The 18142-nt window shown below is 36.7% G+C and overlaps 3 protein-coding genes across 5 annotated transcripts; all 3 read right to left on the bottom strand.

The window, feature by feature from the left end:
* Positions 1-355: 355 nt before the first annotated feature.
* LOC121805503 (serine/threonine-protein kinase rio2-like) lies at positions 356-3463 on the bottom strand. Its single transcript, XM_042205384.1, has 12 exons — positions 3303-3463; positions 3162-3208; positions 3002-3072; positions 2794-2907; positions 2521-2696; positions 2345-2433; positions 1997-2114; positions 1747-1820; positions 1611-1658; positions 1308-1476; positions 1021-1149; positions 356-943 (listed from the first exon to the last, which is right to left on the bottom strand). Exons 1-12 carry the CDS (start codon positions 3384-3386, stop codon positions 617-619), a joined length of 1446 nt encoding a protein of 481 aa, XP_042061318.1. The 5' UTR covers positions 3387-3463; the 3' UTR covers positions 356-616.
* A 661-nt stretch (positions 3464-4124) lies between these two features.
* Positions 4125-12604, bottom strand: LOC121804628 (GPI ethanolamine phosphate transferase 3-like). 3 transcript variants are annotated; one of them, XM_042204243.1, is made up of 21 exons: positions 12495-12604; positions 11902-12260; positions 11779-11813; positions 11535-11656; positions 10589-10678; positions 10363-10482; positions 9860-9943; positions 9430-9507; positions 8875-9000; positions 8714-8800; positions 8034-8069; positions 7889-7944; positions 7517-7664; positions 6559-6988; positions 6373-6464; positions 5693-6242; positions 5411-5546; positions 5233-5274; positions 4884-5037; positions 4727-4810; positions 4125-4634 (listed from the first exon to the last, which is right to left on the bottom strand). In XM_042204243.1, the coding sequence occupies exons 2-21, from the start codon at positions 12165-12167 to the stop codon at positions 4536-4538; spliced, it is 2835 nt and encodes a 944-aa protein (XP_042060177.1). In that variant the 5' UTR covers positions 12168-12260; positions 12495-12604; the 3' UTR covers positions 4125-4535. The 3 variants fall into 3 exon arrangements, with proteins under 3 accessions (XP_042060177.1, XP_042060175.1, XP_042060174.1); XM_042204241.1 differs by having other exon boundaries at positions 11902-12310; positions 12495-12573; XM_042204240.1 differs by lacking the exon at positions 12495-12604 and having other exon boundaries at positions 11902-12445.
* A 774-nt stretch (positions 12605-13378) lies between these two features.
* On the bottom strand, positions 13379-17961 carry LOC121806000 (guanosine nucleotide diphosphate dissociation inhibitor 1). The gene is made up of 13 exons (XM_042206062.1): positions 17690-17961; positions 17086-17148; positions 16922-17005; positions 16726-16833; positions 16412-16584; positions 15936-16047; positions 15750-15830; positions 15521-15583; positions 14976-15077; positions 14595-14719; positions 13997-14207; positions 13835-13909; positions 13379-13719 (listed from the first exon to the last, which is right to left on the bottom strand). Exons 1-13 carry the CDS (start codon positions 17774-17776, stop codon positions 13669-13671), a joined length of 1335 nt encoding a protein of 444 aa, XP_042061996.1. The 5' UTR covers positions 17777-17961; the 3' UTR covers positions 13379-13668.
* Positions 17962-18142: the final 181 nt, after the last annotated feature.

Below are 18142 nucleotides of genomic sequence, written 5' to 3'. Positions count from 1 at the left end.
TTTCCTAGCTCTATGGAGAAGACAACCACTGGCAAACAGAAAATCTCTTGCCACTTCAGGTAGCATTTCAATTCGCGCACACGAATTGTGCCCACTCGTCTCCGTCTCTGTGCTTGCGAGGGTAACTCAGTAAGTTGGAGATTTGTGGACTATTGAAGGGGGGTATCGTGTTCAAGCCGGGCTGGTTGGTAGAGCTTAAAAGGCTAAGAACAAGGACTCTGATAATAAAAAATCTCTTCTAAAACTTGAGATGATTCAGAGTCCACTTCAAACATTCTACCTGATTGATAGCAAGGGATATATGTCCAAGATTGTGTTTGGATTCAACAATTTTAAGACATTCAAACTCGTACAATTTGGTTAGTAATAGTATCAACAGCTCATCTCATTCAACTTGGCGATACACAATCACAGCATTGATAATAGTACATTAAACCAAAACAGCAATCAAAATTTATGATAGTTTGGAACTATTAAATATTACTACATGAAAGATACATTACAAGTAGTTGCTGGAAGGGAAAATATGCGCCTAACTATGGTCACGAATCCGAGCTGCTCGTGTAGTGTTGCCTCCGAATCATTTCACAACAGGATACAATATGATGGCCATTCCTCACCAGCTGCCTAATTGTTTTTGGATCTTTGAATTATGAGAGGACTTCCCACCTTTGTCCTTGTAACTGTTTCTAGAGGTTATACCTTTCCTCCTTCCACGGGCAGCCTGGATGGCACGTTGTCTTTGCTTGGTCAGACGCTTTTCAAGTTCAGGGTCGTCATCTTGCTCCTCTTCTGTACCAGAATTATCGTCTGCTGAATCATCATCATGCTCAACCTGTCTATCCTCTAGGGCTATCTCCCCACTTTGGCTAGGTTCAATGGAAGGATGTCGCACAATATTTTGATTGGCTTCCGAATCACCTTCTTGTAAGTTATATCCTTCCTGCAAGCAGAGATTTTAACATTCAAGAGGTCAACACACAGTTCGGAGCATAAGTAAAATCCAAAATGCAAACGCACCTCTCTAATCAAACTCAAGGATTCGAGACCATCTAGGGTTGCATCAGTTATCAGACAAGCAGTATCATCTTCATCGTCACCTTCTCCGGAATCAGATCCCAGATCTTCCTCTACATCCCCCTCAACAAACTGAGGAATGAAAACCACCAAAACAGAGTCAGAATTTGAAGAATTAACACAATATTCCATTGAACGTGGCAATTGTACATTGATAGATATTTGGTAATTTTGCAGTAGAAAGCATTTTGTCAAAAGAAACTTGGCAGAGGAAAGACTCAAGGAAGTACCTTCTCCATATCATCTTGATCCTTCCTAGTGAAACCACTTGCTTCATGTTCCTTGTCCAGACAACCAGAAACTTTATTTATGTCCGAAAACTGAGGCCGACAACTTCCATTTATTTCTGAATCCGAACCATCACTTTCAACTTCTTTATCATCAAAAGAGAGGTGAAACCTATTAGATACACCAAACAGGAGCATATGCAAGTGTTATTAGATCAAGATTTAAGCGGATGGGTAAAAGTCGTAGTGACATCACTAGCTCCTTTTTCATTTTACAGCATAGCATATTGTTTCTTAACCACTTGCCTTTTACGGAAAAATTTGAAGATGCACTCAATATCGCGGTCAAAATACCTAAAACAAAGAAGAAATTAGAATCTCTAATATGATCCTTACTAAAATCTGAGATAGATTGTTTGCCATAATGGGTTGCAGCACATACATCTGTGCATTTCGATGGGAAACCGAAATCATTTGTGGAAAATCAATCATTGTCACCTTCTCATCATCATCAATCTAAAAAATAAAAATAATGAACTGTAAATGGTGGATGAAAATATGTGTAGAACCTCAATAACAAGAGGCACTTTTAGCTACTAAGACAATCAGAAGTTGCAGAAAACATCATGTACTGGATAAATATTCAATTAAACACATTAATGTGACCATGAAATCATAATACAATAGCTTACCATGATATTAAATTCATTGAAATCGCAGTGAATGAGCCCATGCTCAGCCAGGCGAACAACAAGACCAAGAATTGTTTCAAAGATCGTGTCAGGGTTTGGCAACTCCTTAACTTGCACACTGAACAAAACAGGACGATCAGAAACAATTCCAGTCCATCCCACAACAAGATTCAAAAGAAGCCTAAACCAATATTGCAGTTGGAGTCTAAATAGGTATACATTTCTCTTATGCTTTTCCTTACAACGACCTGGAAAGTCAGTTTTAAGCCATGACCAACAGCAGCAACATCTATTACATTGTACTGACCCAGAGGAATACGTTAGACCACACACAGCTTAAACACTTACAGCGGGTAGCCTTGGACAAGTGACATGATAACACAATGCCGATTGCAATCCACTGCATTTGGAACAGGAAAACCATGTTCTTCCAAAGCCTGTCCATTATGATGAGAAAGATTCATTTTAACTTCACCAAAAATTAATCTATCCAAAATATTCAGAAGAGAGAGGTATAGCCAGACCTTCATAAAGGCAAATTCCTTGAGTGCAGCAAGTCGAGACAAGTAGAGCCAGTTAAAGCTTCTACGATGCCTCAAATAGTCTCGTTTAGACTTGACTGCTCTAAATGAAACCCTACCAAGCCTGTGTAACTTCATAGCAAGAACCATGCCATCTTCGGTAGCAACCTCAAATATATCTTGAAAAAAGAAATAACTATAATCAATACCAATCTATGATTTAAAAAAACAAAAACATAGTATAGTAAAGCTTCAACAGGTGCAAGGCATCTATACCAGACTCCTTCCCCACGCCAATTTGACGACCAACCGAAGCAAAAACTCCACGGTTCACCAATGTCTTGATCGCAAGAAAGTCGTAGCCCAAGTATGTTAGCCGGAAACCATCATCTACACCAAATTCATAACAATTTTTTTTATCAATAAACCAAATATCTAATGTTAAGATACAGATACAAAAACAATGAGCTTTTCACAAACTTACACTTTGAAGAGTCGTGATGCACCAGCTTGTGCTTGAGCAAATTCTTCAATACTTTATAGGTTCCGCCATGTCTACGCACCAACATACACAGAAACACAATTAATCAAACAGCAGGATTAAAAAAAAGGCGAATTCAAATATCGAGTAAAAACAAACTTACTTGAGCGAAGCGATTCGGCCGATCAACTCTGCCGGTACAATTTCATGCTGAAATAAAATAAAAGGAGATTAATTTCGAGAAAATAAAAATAACGAAAAAGGAGAAATAATTGGAATTGATTGGTAAAAGTAGGAAACAAACATTGCGCATCCCCATCTCGACTGCGGTTAGAACCCTAAAATCATCCTTGGTCAGATACCTCAAAGCATTCACATCCAACTTCATTATTATCTACTGCACTCAGCTCAGCTCTACGCAGAAAATCTTGGATTTTTTCTTCGAATTTACGAATTACGATGAATGAGGGAAATTGACGGCGGAGTTTATATAACTCTTCAAAAAATATTCAGATTTTTTATGGGCCTCTTTAACTGGGCCTGCTGCGTAATTCTTTTAAAACAAATGTTGACTCAAAGTAGGACTCGATTACATTTTTTTCAACACATTTCTTCATGGATCAAATAATAAAAATTTCTAAGATGCAAAAATTAATAAAAGGCCCATATTTAAATGTCTCATATCAGTCTTTAATTTTTGATAAATGGAGCCACATACTTTAATAAATAATTTATTATAAAAAATAAAACTATAGATATAAATGAGATCCAAATTATATGATATTATGTCAGTTTACTTTCCTTCATATTTTTAAAAAAAATTGAACAGTCAAAGTGGAACTTTATATTGCGAAAAGAAGAAATATCAGTATTATAAAATATCGAAATCGTAATGTTTAGCAAGGCTGGTAAATATCCGAACCAAAATTATTAACTAACTGAAGTCAAATGTAACCTAAATAGATATAAATTGAACCGAACTTATTAAGAAATCGGTTAGGCAATTGATTATTTGATTAAACCGGTAAATAGTAGTATTGATTTTTGCTGTTAGAACAAATCATCCACTTACATAGGAGTGAATTGTAAGAAGCTACAAAATATTATAAACAAGCAATACATAAACTAATTTTAAATTGCAGCTTTGCAATTCATTAGAACCGTGTCCAGTGGGATCTAAATGGTTCAATCACAGTAAAAAAGAGTGAAGTTTCCAGAAAATAATCTGCAACCATCAGTCTGCGTCAAAAAGTTGCAAAGTTTCTGAACAAATTTGCCCTGATGCTCTAAAGTAAAACGATGTACTACATCACTATGTATACAGTCAGTCCATCAACCTACAACCCTAAACTGCAAAAAGTTGACAGATAAATCAGCTCATCGAGAAAGATTCCGGTGTCAAAGTGTCGTCATCAAATGTTTTGAAATCATCTCCTTCAACCCAGTAGGTGTGGAGGTAACCCTTGCAGACCTCCAAGAAATAATACCAGAATCGATGGGGAAAACTGGAAAAGGGTATGGTTTTCGCAGAAGGTACTCAAGAAGTATAATACAGAGCTGACAAAAATATCAGCAAGTCTCCAAGAAGAAGGCCAACCACATCAAACACAAATTTTGGAGCAAATAATCCCCAGACCTGAAATGAATGATATATAGTGGTATCACAGTGTAAGGGTGAATAATACGGAGTTGGGTTAACTGCAAGTAAAACTCAAAATACGAGGATACCATGAGATGCCGCCTTTGTATTGTGACACATAGCAGTGTGAATGTGGTTGTTATGGCTGTAATGAGCCCATACATCAAATATACCTGAAGAAAATAAAAGAATTATACTATACTTTACAGCTCAAATTCCAATAGAGCATTTGAATATGAAACTTACTTGGCATATTCTAATAGAGTATACTTGTTTGCTCTGCTTCAGCAAATAACCGCGTGCAACGAGTGGAAGTCCAAATATGGGAAGAATGTGTGAAAACCCAAATGTGTCGATTGTCAGAAGGATTGCTTGCCGAATAAGGTTGAATTCATCAAATCTGAAATGAAATAGATGAAGCTCAGATGCATTGACAATATTGTTTGAAGGAGAAAGCAAGACACCCACTGAAGTAATGGCGTGAATTACAAAGTAACTATGTAAGATCAGTCTGCAGCAAAGCCTTTACTGGCAACATACAAGAAAATAAACTACTAATTGGCATTTAAACAAAAAGAAAAACATGTCTTCTCACCCAATAAATGCAGCCGCATATCTGAGGCCGTCAAAAGCACACCTAAAATAATGAAAGCAAAGAAATTAGTTATGCCCATACTAAGTAAAGCCTTTGACAACAATCTAAACCACAATCACACAATGTTGCATATTATCACAATGTACTCAAAACATGGGAGAAGCACAAAGCATCTTACCAATGACCAGTACTGAAAAACATGCACACAGCCAGAAGGCTCCATTGGGTTACTGGAAGGGCATAAAAGAGTGAAGACCCAGAAGAGTCATTTTTGGTGTTCTGTTCCAATGCCATTAATCTTATTAGGCACCAACCTGTGGAGATTGAGCCAAAGAAAACATAAGTCACGGAGGTAACTTCTAATTTACCATCGGCTTAATATTAAGTACTGAAGAAACTAACGCACTGAATTATAACATACACTATGAACTAAAAAATGTTTACAAGGTAGAGCAAGAACCTCCAATCAGCAAAGCCAAGAATGCAAGTGGGCCCTGTTTTCCAGACAACAAAATTGTGGTTGAACTACATGCAGATATCAAGGCCAATGCTTTAACAACTGTACTTTCTTCCAAGTTTGAGGTTCTCCCCCTATCAATCAGTTGACCTATGACCAATAATGAGAGTTGTAGAAGTCCAGAAGCATAAATCACTTGAGGAATTAGGTTTCCTTTTAATAGCCAAAGTGAAAGGTTTGGACTGAGTAAACTACTCTCTGAGACCCAGTTTAAGAGTATGAGCATATAGTTCATTATGGTTCCTGCAATAACATACTTCGAAATGCCCTGAGAAGAACAAGAAGTGATGCTCTTGTACAGTAGATACGCAACGATAATAAGAGATAACACTGGAAAAACTTCAGTAACATACATCCAGAGCTCAGAATCATTGACAATTCCCATCATGTTTGACGAATCAACTTTCAAGAACAATGAGTTCACCGCTTGCTTCAACTGGCCTAATTCAATACTGATTCTGAGAAAAGGAACCAAAAGACAAAGCACAAGTGCCTGCAGGTTGCAACACAAATTTAGCAAACAGCAAGGTATTATTGACATCGGTTTACAACATGGGACAAAAACATCAAAATTATTGTGTATTAGCAAAGTCGCCAAAGAAAAAATGATGACAGAAGCCTACTTCAAGTAGCATCATCTTCTTCATTATAGCATGGCGTAGTTGAAGTATCGCAGTTGTTGCCAAGAGAAAACTTGCCACTCGCCCTTCTTCAACTGCATCAAAGTAATGAGGAATGAGACAAATAGCAAAATGAATGAAGAGAGAGCCATAATACATAGTATTATCAGAATAAGATACGGTGCTTACGAATAAAACTGTTAGAAAGGAAACTCCATGCACGTATCAGAATTACAATACAAGCAAGATTCACCCCCAAAAAATTCTTTAAATAGCCAGAGAAAAAAGACTGGAGCCCACATAACTTGTCCAGCCTCCTGATGAGAAATACATTCAGATAAAGTGAACTTAACATGATGCAAAAGCCTATTCCCATAATCTTCAAATTAAACTCAGTCCAGTTTGATCGTGCCAGTGCAGCAACACTTTCCAGAAACATAGAATATGCATCAAGTTGCCTTCTGACTAAAGGCAGAGACACAAAAGCCCCTGATATATTTCTTGAAGTGATTGACCAAAGCTCCTGTGATCTTGAATACAACTCTGATACATGCAGCAAGTCTTTATCCGAAAATCCAATTAATGACAAAGATGAGTAGACATCAATATATTTCTTCACCTACATAAGCAAACCATGAGTCACAAAAGAGGGTGGCAGCAATCTATTATTTATGAAAGAAAAGAGTAAATAAATATTTAATGCAGCTTTCGGGAAGCACATTAATGGCTTATTTGTACATAGAAATACTTTAGGGGGCTACTTCATCCTAAGAGGAAACGTTAGTGGAGTATATGAGCCCTTTACACAATTTTAAACGTTGATATTTCCATAACAAAACTATGCATAGGGATTAGGGACCACCTTAACCTCTGTCATCAAGAAAAACTTCCTTAATGAAAGAAAAGTTGTATGCGTTTTATCACTATCAAAAACTTGAACTTGAACCACACTGCTACCCTACTGCATGCGAACCATGGGAAGCATAATGATGTAGTATCATATTATGAAGGATAAAAACCACCAGGGATATGGTTTTATTTTTTAAGGAAAACGAAAGAAAACACAAGCAACCAAGTATCACCTAAGAAATATATAAGGTGCCAGGCCAGTATGCCAAAAGTGGTATAAAGATGAGGAAAGATGTACCTGCCAGGAATTAATACAAAGGGCATTAACATAGTTCAGCATCCAACTTTGAACTTCTGATGGACTTCCATCATCACCAGTAATAGACTCTTCTTGGTTCCATGTACCACCAGCCAAGGAATAGAGTTCAGAGTTAACTTTCCCAATACTGAAAATACGTCATCTTATCAGATTTTCTTTGGAATTATATTTTATTAATTAGAACAAACACAGGGGAAATGAAGAACTATCCAGAAAGATATGCCATAAGTGTATTGAATTTTTCAAACATAGGTATCACAAGCATTACATTATCTTCGTACCAAATAAAGTGCGGGGGAAATAAAAGCAAAGAACAAAATGAAGTTTTGAGAGGATTCTGGTATCAGTTACCTTCCAAAAGGAAATGGAAGACCAAGCAGAGCAGAGACAGTTGCAGCAAAATCTAGCTGGAAAGACTTGCCAAAATAAGTTCATTTATATGGACAAAGTTATTACTGAGCTCACCAGCATCCTGAGATTAGTTTAATTGACAGACCTGTTGAATTGAGCTAGTGCAAACTTGCCTTCCGTGCTGTAAATTTAAACAGATAGTATTAAAGGAAGAACTGAATTTTATATCGATCTTTAGAGGAGTGAAAGTACTGAAATGATATTAGAAAAAGGAACATGAAGCCCTTTATTTTTAAATTTAGTAGAATGGCATCGGTAAAATTTTATGCATTTGCACTGGCATGAATCTATATTCGAATTTGTTATCAGGACCAACAGAATTGAGAGAAAACTTTAGGATTTCCAATCATCTTTATTAACCATGCTTTAAGCTATATTATAGTATGTTCTTATTGGTATCGGCCAACAAAGTTACTGAAACTCATCAAGATGTCCGTGAGGAGAGCCACATCAGCCAACCTCTTCATTTCTATTTGAGTAGTCAGTGTAGAATTTTTGTTTCTGTTTTTCAAGACTTGAAGAGTGATAAATTACAAAGGCTAAAAGGAAGGGATATATTCAAAGAAAAATTGGTCAAGGGTTCACCAAGAAACTTAACTTTTGTAAAAGGAAGGCTCACAATTATGTAAACTGAGTTTTAACTCTTGCAACTTCTGTAGATTTCTTCCTACAAGATTATTTCTTATCCTGTACAGCTATATTTCCTGATCACTGAACTTTCTTCATATACAAAAGTATTGCTATGGTCTGCAGATTTAGGCATACCACATCCAATTGGCAAGACGAACTTTCAGCTGCAGCAAGTAGTGTATTAGGATTCTTCGTAGTTAATGCAAAAATTGCTGTTTCCACCTGCATAGGATATTGCTGGTATTAGTACTGAGCAGTAATCACAGATCCTTGGAGAAACTAAAGAGAGACAGCACCTCCTCAGCAGTGCCTCCCCCATGGTCGCCATTGAGTGTCTGCCCATGATCTCCCATGACAAGAAGCATTGTATTTTCATGCAAACCACCAGGTCCGCTTTGCCTCTCCAGTGCTCCTACAACTTTCTGGGGCATTAATTAAATGTCATTTCATGGTTATAAGAGATGGGAATATTTTTTCCAGGAAAATACTGTCAAAAGATTTTCTATAACTTCCACTGGGAAAATAGGTTTTTTATGATTGGCATTTCTACTTGATTTTAGCTGCTACTCCCTCCGTCCACAAAGATTGTCCCGTTTTTCCATTTCTTTCCGTCCCACAAAATTTGCCTCATTTCACTTTTTACCATTTTTGGTAATGGACCTCATATTGCACTAACTCATTCCTACTCACATTTTATTATAAAACTAATATATAAAAGTAGGACCCACATTCCACTAACTTTTTCAACTCACTTTTCATTACATTTCTTAAAACCCGTGCCCGGTCAAAGTGAGACAATCTTTGTGGGACGGTAGGAGTACTATGTAACAGAAAATAAATAATTTAAGTACCTCTATAACTTCATTGTATTGCTCCAACTTTTCTATCATCGGGGTAGAGTCAACACCAAATATATGCCCAGCATGATCCTGTATCATGGCTTTTATATAAGGTATCATATATAAGTGCATTGTGGGAGGATATGGGTGTGTGCGCGGGGGGGGGGGGGGGGGGGGGGGGGTGAGAGAGAAGACGCAATGAAGCCCACAAGGTTTGGGAATAATGGGTGTGATATATAAGTGCATCGGATGGAATTGCAGTTGATGGGACTTGGAAGCTAAGAAACAGATTGTGAGTGCAAAAGATGGAATTTCATCAGAACCAAATGGCCAACTAGGCAACTACAATTGCATCAGCCATGATTAGCAGTATGCCATTATCATCATTTACCAAAGAATGCTACAAACTCTGTTAATGCAACTACAATACAGCTAGGCTCACCACACCGAGAAAATGTGCTATTATCACATCCCAATCTCCTTTGTCCAGGGCAGGGAATAAATTCGCAATGCACCCATTGTCAACCTGACAAATGAAAAGTAATGAAGAATTAAAGATATAAAGAACCAAATAAATATACAGAATCAAAATTAACATAGATTTATTGCAGACAAATTTATGCTCTCATCGAGTGTTGGGCGCAGCGAGGGCTGTATTAGCCGTGAGGCTCCTGCATGACTCAAAACTGTTGGTCGAATAAATATTTCGCATTCGATAAAGGGAGAATTTTCCTAGGACCCTCGTTGAGTTTGACTTGGCAAGCAGTGTGTTGGCAGGAGAAAGCTTCTCCAAAATTCTTATTATTCATTCACTATCAATTTCATACCTATTTCCTGTTATTTTGAGTGGCAGCATTCTTTCTTAATTCTAACAAAAATTCACATAAAATTCTACTAACTTATACAGAAACAAGTATATCCAATGATCATAAAAACTAACATTACCGTATCAAGGTCTTTGACATTAAAAGATGGAAATGGATAAGATGAGGCAAAATGATCTGGAAATAATTGCACCCATGTATCATCCCCCATCATCAGCACCCGCTTCCCACTTTGAACTAACTATAAGCAAAATAGAGTGTTAAAATGTGCAAGTAAAAAAAGGAAAAGAAATAGTACTATATTAGAAATGTTCAGTTATTGAGTATGAATCAGATATAAATCAGACCTGGTGTATCAAGTTATCTTCAAGAATTGCTGGAGCACCGAAACTGTTCCCCACATCAATAAATGTGGGAAGTCCACCAGTAGTCAAGCCCTGGATATGAAAACATTAACAATTATAGTATGAACTACGAACGTGCATCATCTAAAGTTAGCTGTGATGCATATCCAATAATATAGTTTTTACCCATTAATGTACCGAATCAGGAGGTTCTTAACCCACTGAACTAGTTGATGTGGAAATTTTGTAATTCATGATTCATGAAATATGGAAAGAATGTTACAAATTCTCATAGAACACACCATTATCCAAAAGAACAATTTCGGCATTGTTTGATTAAATATAGTTGCATACTTGCATGAAATAAAGAAGGTGAGAAACTAATCTACATAGATGCATGGCATACACCTACTACTGCTCTCATGACTTGGGCTGAAGCTCTAGCTTGAGTAATATGCTGAAGACGTCATGCTTACTTTTGTAGTAAACTATCAAAAGCAGCGAGATTTTCTTAGATCTTCTAATAGACGATGCACCAGGAGACCAAAAATGATATACTGTATTTAACACTAAGAAAAAAAAGTAAAAACCAAGTGCTGTAAACTTTTCCCAAGGTTGTATGAACCAATGCCCTTCTATGACTAAGCCTACACATGTTTTTGCTAAGAAAATTTTCCAAAAAACTATGAGCACTCAATCCCAATTCATTTACTGTTGAATTGAAGTTTTGCAGAATATCCTAGATAGTAACTAGATGAATCAGTCTATACTAAGAGCAACTACCATTCTCCTACTGACAACAAAGACACAATGTCATAAGCCAATAAAGTACATAGGTTGCGGAGCCTGATGTATATGATTGAGCATACGAGATTAAGATGGTTTAGCCACAGAACATGTATGCACCTCTACTTATTCCTTACTGCAAAAGAAAATAACAAATATTCACCTTTAAACGCTGCAGGCTGGTGGTAGGGGGGTCAGCTATAGCTTTGAAAATTCTTGTCGATGACTGATTCCGAGCAGCAAGGTCATGCATCACTTGTAACTTATCCATCCACGGCTTTTTCTCTAGAAAACACATAAAAACAATTCCTAGGTTAAGTGAACACAAGACTTAACCAATAATATCTGCAAGAATGCAATAAGCAAGCAAAAAAATGCCAAGTATACTAATGCAATAGATTGCATACCTGCAAAAAATGTGCTGGGAGCGACAAAATCAAACCTACAATAAGAATGCCCCATAAACACTTGGAAACAAAAACAGATAGAGAATAAAGCAATCTTGGCGAGCAATTGGAAAAAGTGTTAACCTCAGAGCATCTAGAACAATGATAACAAGACGGCCAACAACAGGCTTGCTCCAACAGCTTCCGTTAGTATTTTGATCACGAGGAGGAGGAAAGCAAGGCGACTCCACAACGTCGTTGCATTCGCTGTATTGGGAGAGCTCCGTGCGAGTAAGAAGGAAACCTCTCGTGAAAAGCAAAATGGCCAAGCTGTGCAGCAGCATTATTCCCAAAAACGCAGCAAAAGCCAATCTTCGTCCACTCCAAATCTGCTTCTCAGACACCCCCATTTTACCGTATATGGATATGATTCAGAGCTGCGATCTTCTCAGAACTTGGGGAAAGTTTGGCTTTAGATTTTACCATTGGTTTCCATAGCTTTGCTGTGTTGTGTTAATTCAGAATCAAGCTCAATACACAGTTAAATGCTTCACTGAAATTAGTAAGCAGCGAATTACAACTAGAACAGTGATCGCAACAATTCATTCCTAAAATGAAAACACGTCGCCCTAAAACTCTTTCTACTTTGAATTTTGGTTGAATGAAGCACTACAGCAAGTCATGCCAATTACAAAAAATACATCAAGCTTCTTAATTGGTTTACGCAATTAAATTACCGTGAAGGAAACTGATCCCACGCTTCGGGATCTCACTAAGCTTCTGCGAATTGGGGGAAACACAGTCGTCTAGTGTTTGTTACTGTTTACTGTGTTAAATTTGTACGTTTATAAAATGGATAATCATGTAATTATCATAGTCAAATCTTTATTCTTAAATAATCTCATAATTTAATCCTAAATTAGGGGTAGTGTTATGCTACTATTTTATTTAGAAAATTACTATTTTATCTAGTAAACCATACAACACCTAAATAGATTATTCATATTTATTCGAGTCATAGTTTATGTAAACATAATACCATTAAGATTTACTAATAAAAAGAGAATTCATAATTACATTAAAATAATTGTATAGTAATTTTTTTAGCGTGGAAGAGTGTATATACAGACGAAAAAAGAAGTAAATATATAAGTAGAAAAAATAGTAATCGTTTGTGTGGTTGTTGGTTAATTTAATTTAATTCTATTAGACACTACATTAAAAAAAACACTAAAATGACACTCCAGCTTAAAACCGGGATTTAATAAATACGTATAAAGTGTTTTTACTTACTGTCGCATTGTAATTATATAGTAACAAATATGATCTCAAAGGTGCATTTGCATTTTCCACGACAAAAAAAAATATGCTTTCACAATGGCAGTGTTTATTATAGAATCTGAACCATATACTTTGGCATTGGATGACTGGATGTCTTCCTAGTCTCAAGATCTAGTTTAGATTACAGGATAGTTTTATCAATGCAAAAATAGCATAGATGTGTAAAAAGAGCATGATAAAGATAGAGTTGTCAACTGGGCCGGATAGTTTTATCAACGCAAAAATAGCATAGATGTGGAAAAAAGAGCATGACAGAGAATAAAGAAAGCAAAATCACAAATAAAAGAAAAGAGTTTGTTTTGATGCAAGAAGGGGCGCTTGGATAAGTTAACAAGACAGATGATAACGTACAACGACCGTCGACCGGTCGCAAAGGAAAGTCGAGGCTCGGAGCATGTAAGGCGGCCAAACTCATGATTTCCCACAACCATCAACAACAAAATATCACAGTGATACCAACAACAAATGAAACAATTCAAGCAGACATAATTTCTCTGATTTTATAAGCTGATTTCTTCTATCCATATGACATTACTTGGATAAAAGTATAGAACAAGCAGCAGCATATTCTCATTCTTCAGCAGCACTTGCAGCACTTAAGTCAACATTAAGATCCAGAACCTGAAAAAAAAGAGCAAGTGGTCATTTTTAGACAATAAAGCACATCTGATTCATTATTTACATAAGATTTAAGTCCTAAAAAAGAAAGGCATAGGTAGGGAGATTCAATTCTTACTTTTCCTGTAATGAGGGTATACATATTCAGCACATCATCGACGGTAGACTCAAAATGAGTGGTAGGATCATAACTCTGTCATGCAAGGTTATGTGAGTACATAGAAAGGAACCGATAACTTATCAAGTACTGATTTTAAAAAAAATATATATAGAAACTTACAGTTGATATGAAGCAATTGTCTAGAGAAGGCTCGTTGACTGGTTCAAATCGGTCATAAGTCTCAAAGAATATCTCATCCACAGGTCCTAGAAGATCAATACCAGGTTTGAGTTCACTCTGGGGGTTATCAGTTTCTGCTTCAGTCGAGACAAAAGCGATGTACTTCCCTTTTGGGGCAACATTGTGAGAATAGGAGCAGCAGAACAGATACCTAGAAAACCAAAAATCATTGGCTGTTAAACAACATCACGGTTCTTTTGCCAGGATAATGCTGGCTGGGAAAAACTCACTTGAAAACAACTCACATGAAAGATAAAATCATACTTCTAAAAATTCAGTGGGTTATTGTGTCTAAATCATAGTACTGTTTAAGACTAATGTCATCTACTTAGTGCCTATACCATTTTAGCTTCTGCCCCATGTAGACAAATTTTACAACACTGCAGCATCCAAATTTCAATTTAACCATAACTTGAGTGTAATAAAGGAGCAATTACACGACAAATAAAGGATACATCTTTATCTTCTGTATATCTCATACCATCAATCATGACAGTAGAAATGATATACAGGTTGCAACGTCAGGGTAATGACTTACATGTCTGATTTGCGACCCAACTGCTTCTGGGGTAGAATAACTTGTGCTGAATTGGAATCATCGGTGTTTGGAATAGGGTGGCTCATGATAGCAATAGCTCTAGCAACTTTGCCAACCTTCCTAACCTATAACAGCAAACATGTTATTTCTAATCAAGTGATCAAAGAAGAGACAAGTAAAACAAGCCTAGTTCCCAAATGATGAGTGCCTGGGAAAACTTCAGTGTAGCAATTAATCGGCACACATGTCATACACAGTGCTTGTTGAAGTACGATACCACTTCCAAAAAGATTTTAAATATCAAATAGGTATACACATTAAATAAAGTGATAAAAAAGGTTATAAACAAAACATGGAGTGTCGAAAATATAAAGAAATTACCTTGTTTGATAGGTAGGAGGGATCACATACAACTTTTTTGCACTTGGCTGTTTCCCCTTCGGATGTAACACCACACACCTTGCCTTCCTCATCAAACTCGACCTGGAATTAAAAAAAATATTAATAATGTCAATGCACACAATACACATTTTTTACAGCCAAAAACAAAACCATGACCAACATCACTTTAAAATAGGAAAATTCCCAAGGAAAAATGGAAGTTCACAGTACATACAGCAAGTTGCAACATAGGAACATAACATGAAATATAACTAAGGGAAAAGACTGCCAATGTGGGTTATTGTCCAAACTCACAAAGGTCAATGTTTATGATATACGCATGCAATAACTATATGATTCTGGTTCAGTTTAGGAGTACAACATTCAGCATGTCTTCTCAGTCTGAAGTGCAAAATAAAATCCAATTAAACAAATTATTTAACATATTTTGAGCCTAGTTTCTGGGGGGGGGGAGGTCAATATATTTCAGGCTTTCAGCCAAAGTTTCAGTTCAAGAAAGCAGTCTTCTGGATGTGAATAGATACCTTGCACTCGGGCTTGTTCAACATGTAGGTTCCACCATATACAGCACTTAGACGAGCAAATGCCTGGTCATAAGTAAAAGAAATGAAACTTAAATACCGACAGTGTATATTTATTTAGATTATGGACTTGGAAGAGAGGGATTTTGAAATTCATTGTGAGTATGAAGATGGAAAAGAAAAGAAAACCAAAATGAGGATTCAGGAGCTGACGGGGAGGTTTAAAATAGACCTGGGGAAGCTCTCCAAGGCCGTATAGAGGATAGATGTATGGTGACCCTCCAGCAAAACGTGCTAGAGACTCTGCATAAAGCTATCATTCAAAAGGAAATATTAGTGACAAGTCATGTATTGGTGTCTTTCAAAAACACGCAAACAAAAAAGAACCGAACACTTGCTTCCGGAAGACAAGAATCACCTTCATTCTTTTTACAGTGTCCAATGCTGGTTCATTTAAGTAATTGTCATCTCTATGGAGCGCTAGTGCATGACCAATGAAATCAACAGTGTTGTCATCAAGGCCATACTTTCTGCATGGATTTTGATAAATTAGATACTTAAAAACTTACAAGTAAATGAAATGCACCATATGATGCAAGCAATATCCAATGAGAGCTTGCATTTATCAAATTTATGGTTCTGGGCGATATATCAAACTATAAAAAGGTTTTCGTGCAAGTTGCTAAAAAGGACAGACTGCTCTGCTTATTCCTAAGAACCAAGACAATATACAGCACGTAAGTCCGTGACAACAGTGAAAAAGAATATTAACACAGTCCTGATAAACCTTGAGAAAAAAATCTTAACTCATTAAATAAGACATATAAACAACAAATGATAATTCTGAAGTATAAGGCCTTCCGACTGATAAAGCAAAAGTTCTAGAGGGCATACGCAATGAGTTCTTTAGTGGTAACTCTTGTCAAATCCATGCCTTCGTGTGTTTTAGGATCGTTTTCTTTGTAATCTTGGACATAAATGAAAAATTTCCTTGCACGCCTCTTTTCAAAGATGCCCATGAGAGGAGATTTCAGGGCCTCCATATCAGTTGCAGGCACCTTATGAATCTATTGCATTAAAGTTCCCAAATAATTCGATTAGTATTACTGCATAATGTATCCACATGAATCTGGAACACAAAAAAAATGTAAACAGAAACAAATGCAAACATATCTGAAGGGGCAAAGAAACTCAAAGCAGCATGTTACCTTTCCTTTGTTGTACACAAAGCTTCCATCAACAGCTTTGAAGGACAAATACTTAGTTACGTCGGTGTGGATAAGGGCGCGAACAAGAGTACCGTTTGCCATAATATACTGAAGTAAATGAAAGTAGCAGCAGCATTAGAAAAACAAGTATCACTAATGGATTCAAATGACATACAGCTGTGTGTACAATACAAACCTTAGGGATCATATCAACATTATAATCTCTGCTAGAACCCAAGTGAGCTGGAGGCTTGTCACTTCCCCTAAACCTCTTCCAAAGCTGAGTGGTCAAGAAAATTGAAAAAGTAAGATTGTGGACAGGGGAGCTGGAATCTATTTCAAAGTGGAGGAGAAGAGCACCTGGATGAGATTAAGTGAAGTTGACTCCCCACCATAGTAGTCATTGCGGTCCATGTGCAGAACCTATTAGCAAAGACCACGAGACACCAAGCTCATTACACGATTGAAATACAATTATTATATGTAAAAGACTGGTTTGAGCTGCATTTCATAGCATATACAGAAACATATGCACGGAAAGAAGCTACTTGAATTTATAGACATGTCATTCTTCAGTGAAGCAAGAGAGGAGGGTCTTTGAGAAAAATGAAAGCTCACTGATATCATATAAACATTACTCATATAAACATTATGCTGAAAGTTTTCAATTCAAATTCATCGACATCATATACACCCTTGATTTGCAAGGAATTCGAGTGAAATAGAATTGCAGATCATTTTTTAAAAATCGTCAAATTTACAGCTCGTAATAACTGGAAGAGTACTCAACACCACTAGATCAAACACCAAACCCAATCTGCGAGCTCATACAGCAATATGATCCAATTCAGCAGAACGAATACCATCAACACAAAATTCAAAAATAAAATAGCAAATCGCTAAAGATTAAGCATTTTCAGTAATCAAATGAAGCAGGATATTGAAAATTAACGCCAGCGGAAACCTTAAGGCCATCGACTGAGAGAAGACCGCTGAGGATGCATTCCTTGAGACCGGTTCCAAGTACTATCACATCGTACTCTTCATCCATCTTGATTTCCGAGTCTGGAACTTAGACAATCTGAACAGAAACTCAAAATTGACCAATTCGGGCACACAGATCAATAGGAACAATGATTTGGGGCAAAATAACTAGGGTTTTCTCCTAGAGTCCGATGAGCTGAGATTTTCTTCAATGTCAATCCGAATAAATATATGCTGTGTGATCGAAGGCAGTGATGTTCTTTTTATCTGCACTTTGCATCCTCCAACTACCTCCAATTCTAAATCACGCCCCTCAAAACTTGTAAATAACACTTTACCCATCAAAGTAATTGTATCAAGCCAAGCAAACAATTCTTTAAATTATTACTACTATTCTATTTTTTTCAATATTAGTAGTACTCTATTATTTCTT

The sequence above is a fragment of the Salvia splendens genome, chromosome 5 (assembly GCF_004379255.2).
Source record: "Salvia splendens isolate huo1 chromosome 5, SspV2, whole genome shotgun sequence".
In the NCBI taxonomy this organism is placed as follows: Eukaryota; Viridiplantae; Streptophyta; class Magnoliopsida; order Lamiales; family Lamiaceae; genus Salvia; species Salvia splendens.
Note: the sequence above shows the minus strand (reverse complement) of the source record. Positions and strands in the feature narration are given on the sequence as shown.

What these genes read in the sequence shown, in the direction of transcription:
- LOC121804628 (XM_042204243.1), bottom strand. Translation starts at nt 12,167, where the DNA reads ATGGGGGTGTCTGAGAAGCAGATTTGGAGTGGACGAAGATTGGCTTTT. An exon ending in CCAGCCTGCAGCGTTTAAAG is followed by an intron (nt 10,679 to 11,534) that starts GTGAATATTTGT and finishes TTTCATATCCAG; the next exon opens with GGCTTGACTACTGGTGGACT. An exon ending in TACAAAGGCGGCATCTCATG is followed by an intron (nt 4,635 to 4,726) that starts GTATCCTCGTAT and finishes CATTCATTTCAG; the next exon opens with GTCTGGGGATTATTTGCTCC.
- LOC121805503 (XM_042205384.1), bottom strand. Translation starts at nt 3,386, where the DNA reads ATGAAGTTGGATGTGAATGCTTTGAGGTATCTGACCAAGGATGATTTT. An exon ending in TCAATGAATTTAATATCATG is followed by an intron (nt 1,821 to 1,996) that starts GTAAGCTATTGT and finishes TTTATTTTTTAG; the next exon opens with ATTGATGATGATGAGAAGGT. An exon ending in TCCCATCGAAATGCACAGAT is followed by an intron (nt 1,659 to 1,746) that starts GTATGTGCTGCA and finishes TCTTTGTTTTAG; the next exon opens with GTATTTTGACCGCGATATTG.
- LOC121806000 (XM_042206062.1), bottom strand. Translation starts at nt 17,776, where the DNA reads ATGGATGAAGAGTACGATGTGATAGTACTTGGAACCGGTCTCAAGGAA. An exon ending in ACAATTGCTTCATATCAACT is followed by an intron (nt 13,910 to 13,996) that starts GTAAGTTTCTAT and finishes CTTGCATGACAG; the next exon opens with AGTTATGATCCTACCACTCA. An exon ending in ATACCCTCATTACAGGAAAA is followed by an intron (nt 13,720 to 13,834) that starts GTAAGAATTGAA and finishes CTTTTTTTTCAG; the next exon opens with GTTCTGGATCTTAATGTTGA.